Source organism: Haemorhous mexicanus, chromosome 1, assembly GCF_027477595.1.
Source record: "Haemorhous mexicanus isolate bHaeMex1 chromosome 1, bHaeMex1.pri, whole genome shotgun sequence".
In the NCBI taxonomy this organism is placed as follows: Eukaryota; Metazoa; Chordata; class Aves; order Passeriformes; family Fringillidae; genus Haemorhous; species Haemorhous mexicanus.
In genome coordinates, this window is record NC_082341.1 from 53892902 (window position 1) to 53901857 (window position 8956).

Consider the following 8956-nt stretch of genomic DNA (forward strand, 5'->3'; position numbering starts at 1 on the left):
AACATAATTCATTTTACAATAATGGGGTGATTGTGGGTTTTTTTAATATAAAGAAGCTTCTAGTAGCAATTCACAGCTGCTTTTAAATAATTTAAGACCAGATTAACAATCCTTGGTACATAATACTGGCCAAACTTCTAAAAACAACCTGTGAAATAGTATTTTTCACTCCATATTGACAAAAAAAACTAGCAGGGACCATATTGACACAAATTCGAGTGTGAAACATTTTAAGAAGGATTACCTCAGATTCATCTGTTGATTCCTCATAAGACCTGGTTTCCTGAAAAGGACACAAAAAAACAAAGGGGTAAATAGCTAAGTATATACATAACTGAGCAGTATTTCCCTTTAAGAAGTATTTTTAAACCCTTACTAAGAAATGAAAGAAAAAGCAGAAGCAATTAAAAGTGTAGAGTTTCCATCCTTGTCCTTCATACTCGATTTGTGCTTGCACTTGCATTTGAGTGTCACAGTGAGACTCAGGAGCAGCAGGGACTCTGTTGTCAGTTACCCTAAAAGGCAGAGTGATTGGGTGATCTGAGAATCTGTCCCTGTGATTATCTTCCCCTCTTCCAGAAGCAGTAGCAAATTTTGCAAAGAAACTGCCCATATCTTGACTTCCATGGCAGAATAGCATCAAGTTGTTCTCAAGTTATCCACAAACCAGCTTTGCTAATCAACTGTTTAGCTGTTAATAAATAAGCTTATTTTAAACTTAAATAATTTCAAATCATTTTCCATAGAAATCCAGCATTCAATGACTTTCTCCTTCCCATTTGATGTTAATGCAAGATGTGGCTTTCTCCTGCCTTTGAAACAACTGTACCTTTAAAACATCTCTCTGGCAAGATGATTCTTTCTACCCTAGAAAAAAAATTTTTTAAGTCAACTCCTGCTCATCTCTCATCTGCCCACTGAGAAAATCTGCTGATGCAATGCCTCCTCAAAGAAGTCAGCAAAACGAAGATTTACTTAACGTATTTATCTTTATCAATGGCAATAAAGGATTACAACTAATACACCGGCAGTGAATGTAAGCATTTTAACAATAAAATATGATATAAACAAAGAACAAGTAAGAGAGAAAGCAGCATTTCAAATCTTATGAAGGGAGTCTTTGAAGAGTAAGATTAATAGGTAAAGAATTCCACCAGACAAGGAAAAAAAAAATTACACCCTTACCAACAGCTTAGATAAAAATGGAGAAGGTAGAAAATTTAATGCACTGACAAGCAGTGTAATTTTTTGTTTTTCACATTTATTTCTTTTCTATATTTATATAATGCACTGATTGTGACCTGAACACCAAAAGCAAAGGCTTCCTTTTCATTAGTGGAGGCTCACATTGATGCCCATAATGACCATCACAGCAGATGGGACAGAAGCAAAGCAGCACTTCCACCTGCTACTGGAAGCTTCATGCAAGGCGTTACCACAATTACTGACAACCATTTCCTCCACTTCACTCATTACAGATAGACCCACCTCTAATATACACATCCCACAGAAGGGTTATGAGTGTAGTCGACACTTGTGTCACGAATTGGGAAATTGCAAGTAAAAAGCACATGGGAATCAAGATAAGATGGAGTAAAATCCTGGCAGCCTTGGAAGTTTAGGTTCAACTTTGCAAGCCCAACTGTTTGTCTGTCGGTCTCACCGTCTCTAATTGTAAGCTGCTGTAACTTTTCAGGAAATTACAATTATGTAACATACAATCTTTGTGCATCTAAACAATAACCAAGTGAGAACTGAACTAAAACAGTGTGGTGTAATATTGCCAGCTGATTGGATGAGCTAGAACAACACACAAAGTCCAACACAAAGTATCATCAGATTCCTAAAAAAAAAAAAAAAAAAAAAAAAAAAACCATGATTTTCCCTTCTGAATACTGAGAGCTACCTACTCAAATCCTTAATAAATCAAAATTAATATCACTACCGTTGTGGTATTTTGGTATAATTCACATAGTGTGGGGGAAAAAAAACAACCAAGCTCTCCCAAACAAAGGAATTACAGCAAGTGACATTTTTGCTAGTGCAGTTACACCAACTACATCTGCCCCTCATGGTTCCAATTGTTTTGGCTGTCTAGGAACAGAAACTTACTTTCAGGATGAGCTCACTATCTAACACCATGCTGTCAGACCAACACAGGTGCAGGATGGAGTTAAGAGCTCACTTACTGAGACAGCAGCCGATCCTCACACCCACCTGAGCCACTTAACTGAGCCGCAAGTTGTGTGCAAAGGCATTCCTAGAGGATATTGACATATAAAACTGGGGCATGCCAGAAGTTGATTCCATTACTCAATCCATGTGAACTAAGAAAATATCAATCTATTTTTATTTGGGACGTCTACCCTGGTATCCCTACTGTATTCACAAAGCATTGCAACCTCAGATACTACATTTCATAAATGGCATATAACTACGGGTAAATGCTTCAGGGCCTTTATGTTTTAATGCAGAAAATAACATAGAAGAAAATCAGAGGGAGCCTTGGCTTAGGAAAACAATGCAAAAATTGTATTTGTTCTCTGACAAGAACTTAGCTGAAGGTGCTTAGAATTGATACTTACCGACAAACCCACTTTGGTAGCAACTTAATATGAAAAGCTTTTTTCCTGGGTTTTCCCACTTGCTTAGGCAAACTTGAACAGTAAACTGTAGTTACAATTGCCTTGGGGCTTTGTTAGGTTCATTTGCCTTCCCTCCAAATGCATGAACTGAAAGGATTATCCTCCACTTCCACTTTTTAGTAGCCTTGCAACTGTGGAAAGGAAATCCCTAAAAAAGGGATTTGTAGACAACCAGAATCCAAAATCATGTAGGAATAGCAGTCTTTAGCAATCTCAGACTCGAAGGGAAAATTAGCAGTACACTTCAGCCAATTGACAAACACTGTTGCTTAAGTAGCCTAAGAATGCAGTAAGAGAACACAGATCAGGAAACCATAGAAATGTGAAGTAATCTCTCACCATTATAATCTTTCACTTAACAGATCAAACATAAGTTCTCAAAATATTCTTAAGTGGGCTTTCCAGTATGATGATTATAGGGTTTTCCCTTCCCCTGATTTTACAAACATTGTATGTAATCCACTATGTGTTTAGGCCCATAACGTAAACCTGACAGAAGATGAAAGACTCAAAACTTGAATTTTACAAAAACACATGCACAACACACACATGCCCTTTCAGTAGAGGTGGGCAATGCTACCCACAGGAAATAAACTGAAATGAATAAAGTAACTCTTCTATCATAGTCCAAAGAGAGCAAAACACAGGCTAGTTTAATCTATTGTATTGCCAGAGAACACTTGTCCAAGTTTGTTTCATCCTTCCAAAGGCTGCCACAGTTAAAAACTCATCAATCCTGGGGCAAAAAAAAGTCTCCCCAAAGAAGCCAAGCCCTCCCAACAAAACTCCGTCAGCAGGGAAGGTGGAAACCAGATGCCAGTCTCTAACTTTGGCCAGTTACCTTCAAGTAGTTCTAAGACTCTCTCACTTTTAGGCATCCATGACTGACAAATATTGCACAGCTCAGCTGTCTGTTCAAATAGTGGCTCAGCAAAGAAGAATTTAGAAAGTACCTGAAAGGGCCAGGAACTGCACTTTTTTCTTTTTTTTTTTTTTTTTTTTTCCTTGGGAAAGAGCAACCTAGGGACGGAGAGCTTTAGGAGAACACCCGACTAAGGGAACAGCACCAAAATCCTCAGGTTTTGTCTCAGAAAAAAATTCCGTTGTTGAAATGAACTTGGTCATGTCTCCTATGTCCCTCGGTACAGAGACAGCTCTTGGGTCCACAGCGGCGTCACACGCACTTCTAAACCCACCTATGTCCCTCGGTACAGAGACAGCTCTTGGGTCCACAGCGGCGTCACACGCACTTCTAAACCCACCCTCCTGGCCAGACCCAGGTTCCGCTGCCTCCATCTTCCCTCCTCCGCCCCGCTGCAGCGAGGCTGTCCCCGACGGCCCCGCACCCCGCAGGGCAGGCTGCCGACCTCTGCCCCCTGGCACAGGCACTGTCCCACTGGCCCTCCGCCCTCCACTCCCATGTGCCCCCGCCCTTGGCCCGCGCTTCCGCCATCCCGCTCCTCGGCGCTGCGGCCACAGTGCACTGACAGTCTCTACCTTCTCCCCGGCTTCCGCCATGGCGCAGCCAGGCAGCTGTCATGTGAGGGAAAGGAAGCCGGCGGGGCGGAGGCACTCTGGGAAATGTAGTTTCGGCGGGAAGCGTTTCCTTCCCCCCCCCCCCCCCCCCCCCCCCGCTTTTTTCCTTCCTCAGCCCAGCTGAGGTGTGGTGGCGATGCCGTACAAAACGGAGGGCACACCCCAGCCAAGTTTCCTCTCCACCCTCCTTAGCTGCGAGACGCTTTTTTAAGCTGAAATCCATCGATTCTCTGAGGGAGAACACATGATATCCCAGCTCCATGGTACTCCCAGCTGTGATGAGACCGAAGGTAGCCACTAGAGTGCTTGATGAGCCGACGCCTGACGAGCGAGGGTTCAGGTGTGACTGAAGCCAAGAGCCACTTACAGCCTGCCTGCTGCCACTGCTGTGTACAGCTCTGCCAGTGCTCCCGGACCGCGCCCTTTTATTGTCACCCACCTCAGGGGCACCTGGTCGAGCACAGCTCCGGTTGCCATTATATCCTCCGGTTTCCATTAGATCCTACATGTAGCAGCTTTGGTCCTCTTTGTACTTTTTTTTTACTTAATCATCAGTATTAAAATGGCCCACACTAGTGTCAGGAGAAGGATTTCAGAAAGCCTAAATGTCTTCTACAATTCTAGAAGCTGCTGCATCTTGATTTTTAAAAGCATAAAAAAAGACTTGAATGTCTTGGTTGCACACAAGCTGCTTTCTTTATGTGTCAAAAACATAATTAAAGCTAAAAAGCAATAGGCAGAACTTTTTACAGTTTCAGGTATGCCTTTGGAGCTATTTAAAATCAAAGGTGGAGCTACAGTGTTATGTGTCCTTGGGTTCAAAGCCATGAATTTTAAAATGTGCAGTGCAGTTAACCTTTGGCAATAGAAGAGAAATCCTGTAATACCACACTGTAAAACCTTAAGGCCATACAGTTAATTTCAAGAGAGTATCACCTTGGCTATGAAAATAAAATTTTCATAGATGTATACAATTACATAGATGTATATCATTGCTCTACCTTTAGAAACTGATTGCCTGAATTTTGGCTGAGAAGAGCTGGAACTGTTCTTTAAAATCACACTGAAAGTGGTACACAGGGTTGAGAGTGAGTCATTAAAGTTACAGTTTCAGTGCAAGAACATATGAAAATACTTTCTTTTATAATTTTCAAATTAAATTTATCCAGGATAGCTATCTTTTTTATGGTATGTTATGGACTGTCAAGGTGCCATGGCAAAGAAGTGTATAAATGTCATCCGGGCCATATAAACCATGGGAAATCGACAGAGAGAGATGTTTGCTTGGCATTGTACAAAATATTGTTGAGACCACACCTGAATATAATTGTAAATTTGGAGTCACCTTTGTTACAAAAAAAATTGATTGAAACTGGAAGGGACCAAAGGACCACTTTTAGGGTCTGATCTGTTGGAGAAGACTGATAAAAAAGAAGGGCTTAGCAACTTCAGTCTAGCAGTAAAAGAGATCTGAAGAGGAAGAGCTACTACAGTAAAAGGTCTGATAGCAAATCAGTATCAGCTATTTTCAGTACATGTAGCCTGGAAATGAGAAATAGATTCCCATGTGTCAGACATGCATGGTCCTCAGAAGAATCTTGGTGGCAAGAAATTTAACTGATTTCAAGATGAAACTTAATAAACTTAAATAAGAGACTGTAAGATGTGTTTGCTGACAGCTGTGTGGCTTACCCAGAATGCTGCCCTTTATAGGCCCATTCAGTCCTTCTTGAATCTTAGTCCTGTTCAGATCAAGTGAAAGAAAATATTATTGCTGTCAATGGAGCCAAGATTTGTCCTTCAATATGTAATGCACAAGCTATATTTTCTGTGTATATCTTGTAAAAGGAAATTTTGCCAGTGAAGTTTTTTCCCTACTTTCAGGGGAAAAAAACAAAATCCCTCAATAGGGGTTTTGGGCTACAGAGTTTATTTTCTTCTTTTCTTACTCCCCCCAGACCCACTTTTTCCTTTTTTTTCTACATCAACAGGTATTTTGTGGCACTTTTTTAACTGGAAAGAACATTAGTAACTGACTTTTTAAGTGCCAAGAAAAACAGAATGTAAGGGAAAGGATGGCAGATCTTGTAAACTTTGCTATTATAACAGCTAATGGTGCACATTTGCTCATTTTTCACAAATTGAGCCATCAAGGAACAGCTGTTCTTGTTTTCATTGCACACAGAATAAGTGGTATAAACAATATGGTTTACTTATAGTGTGCTGCTTATTTCTGGCAGAATGGTGCAAAACTAATTCTTTTGTTGTTTAGACTTATGGTATGAATTCAATCTGCCATGATTATAGGTTTTTATTGTTTCAGGAAATTTAATATGTTTGCATCTGATTCTGCCACCCCTGCCACATCTGCCCTCCAGAAGAGCTGAAAGACATCTAGAAGCAATGCCATCAATAGTTTTTAAAACCTTTCAGCTCCTCCCACAAAGTACTCATCATCCTTCAGATTTGGGCCTGAGATCAGACAACCTTTGGAGATAAAAAGCTTAAGCATAGTTCAGCATAAGTGGGAAATATAGCACTGCCTAAGGGAAGTAAATGTTCTGTCCTAACCTTAAAACCTACTCTCATCCTATCTGCCAGCATAGAACTAAAGTCTGGGTTAAATTAGTTGTACTAGAGGTAGAGATTTGAGATGTCTGGTGAGATTATAGATACTTTGAGGTAGAGCATTTGGTTCAGATTCATCTCGCGATAGGTGGCTGTACTTTATCGCTTAGTTTTAACTTGGTTCACCAAGAATAGCACTCTTCATAAGTATCTAAATAAATATTTTAGCCATACCATAATGCCTTTAATGTTCTTAGTGCCTATTTAAATGCAGAGCTTCCAGTGGATAGGAATTCTGTGGGACATTTCTAACAAGATGCTGACACACCAGCCAATTTGAATTTTAAAAATTTAAGTCTGTCAGGAGTTTCAGAATTATTTTTTGCCACAGAAATCAGAATTAGCATTGAAACTTGGACCTTGACCAACATTCAGAGTTCAAATAGTATTAAAATTTTTCTGTCTTGCTTTAACACACTTTTTCTCTGTGAAAGTGAAACAGAGACTACTGTGAAACATAACAAGTAGCAAGTATCCTTTTGTATATTACTGTATTTCAGTCTCCAAGAGCTCTCAGTTGCTTTCAAGTAAGACTGATTCATCCAACAAAATGTTCAGCTGGATTATCTTTTACCCCTCTCACCCCCACTTCTTTAGTTAAAAGAAAAAAAGGTGGTGTTGTCTGTAAGTTAATAGTGTTTAAAAACACTGTGCTGTATAAAACATAGATAATGTTGTCAATACAATGGAAGTTCAAAGATTTTCCTCTTTCTGTTGGTTTGTTTGTAGAAATAAACTTGCAAAGACTTTTTTTTATCCTTGCAATAAAATAATTATTTCTGTAAGACACTTTCAATTTATACCATAGTTTACATAATTATAATCTTGAATATGTTCAGGAACTTTGTACTTTAATAACAATCCTGTTTGACTTGCTAGCATTATATTTTTGTGCAGTTGCTTACTTTTTTCTTCTTAATCCATATCTAAAATTTACTTACAACATTTCTTCCTGAAATAAGTATCATAACAATGACTATTAAAAAGTATCAGTTATAAATTTAAAACATAGTAGTACCATATGGCCATCATAGTAACTGCCTTCTTCAACTGGCACTAAAGATAACTCCTGTGTAATTTACAATATCATCAAGAAGGCAAGGTAAGAAATGGAAGTATGCATTGCCACTATGTTCCACCACTGCAGTGTATTTAAATTAAGTTTAAATGATCAGCTATTTTTATAAAATGTGAGTGGTAACAATATCAGAAAGATTATCACAAATTCTTTAAAATAGTTGATCTTTATTTCCTGACATTTAAAGACTTTCTCGAATTACAGTAAATTATTTTCAAATCCTTCAAGAATAACATTCTCCTCAGTCTTTTCTTTCTTCCTCTGACCCTCCCTCCCCATCTGTCTTTCTTTTGCTCACTTTCCTTGTCTTTGCTCTCAGGCAGTCTTTATTGAAAGATACTTACTTGTGCTGTGTAGAACACACAATGAAGATGAAAAACTGTGAAGCACAGTAAACAGCATAAGCCATTTATTAAAGATAAACATGGGCTATTATAAAGGGAGAGGTAGTAAGGAATCCTACTAAAAAACTTATAGTTGATATAAAAAGGATCTTGTAGAGAAGGATCAAGTCTGAAATTGAAAATTTATTATGCTGTGAGAAAATGTCATAGATCTGCAGATTATGAAGCCAGATGGGAATAGCGCTGTTATTTAATCTGAGCTCCTCCCTAACATGGGCCATGAGATTTACCTGAATTAATTCTTCTTTGTACCATTTTTTTAAACAGAAAATGTATCTTGACATATTTCCAACTACAAAACTATAAAACTCCCTGCACTCCTGGTAAGTCATTTTAAAAGCAGTTATGCTCACTGCTAGAAAAATCAAGAATACAAAAGAAATAAAGCAGTGGTCCATCTATCTTGTCTTCCACACTGGTGATAGGATGCAGTCTGGAGAGGGCATATACTTCTGAGCTTCACTCCCTTGTCTTATCCTAGCAGCTACTGGCATGGAATTAGAGGTGGTAGAAGACACACCCCTGACTGCTCCTTCTCATATCTGTTAACAAACCTGCTGTTGATGAATTTATATCTTTTTGACTTGCTAACACTATGTACCTCCAAAATCTTTTGAGAAAAGGAAACCCAAAAGCTGTCTGCCTTCTGCTTAAAGAAGTTTTTT

The 8956-nt window shown here is 39.0% G+C and overlaps 1 protein-coding gene and 1 long non-coding RNA gene across 7 annotated transcripts in view; both read right to left on the reverse strand.

Moving 5' to 3' along the window:
- The window catches only part of VPS41 (VPS41 subunit of HOPS complex), a 111762-nt gene extending 107548 nt beyond the window's left edge, over positions 1-4214 (reverse strand). For 2 of the 6 annotated variants that reach the window (XM_059849607.1, XM_059849598.1), the window contains exons 1-2: positions 377-628; positions 245-283 (exon numbers count right to left, since the gene is read on the reverse strand). In XM_059849607.1, coding sequence (XP_059705590.1) covers positions 245-283; positions 377-613 — 276 coding nt within the window. In that variant the 5' untranslated portion in view covers positions 614-628. Of the gene's footprint in view, positions 1-244; positions 284-376; positions 629-2585; positions 2924-4142 lie in introns of those variants that run through there. The other 4 variants (XM_059849634.1, XM_059849644.1, XM_059849624.1 and 1 more) reach the window with 4 other exon arrangements.
- On the reverse strand, positions 3067-4133 carry LOC132329039 (uncharacterized). The gene is made up of 2 exons (XR_009486938.1): positions 3842-4133; positions 3067-3775 (listed from the first exon to the last, which is right to left on the reverse strand). It is a non-coding gene; the product is annotated as an uncharacterized LOC132329039 (long non-coding RNA).
- Positions 4215-8956: the final 4742 nt, after the last annotated feature.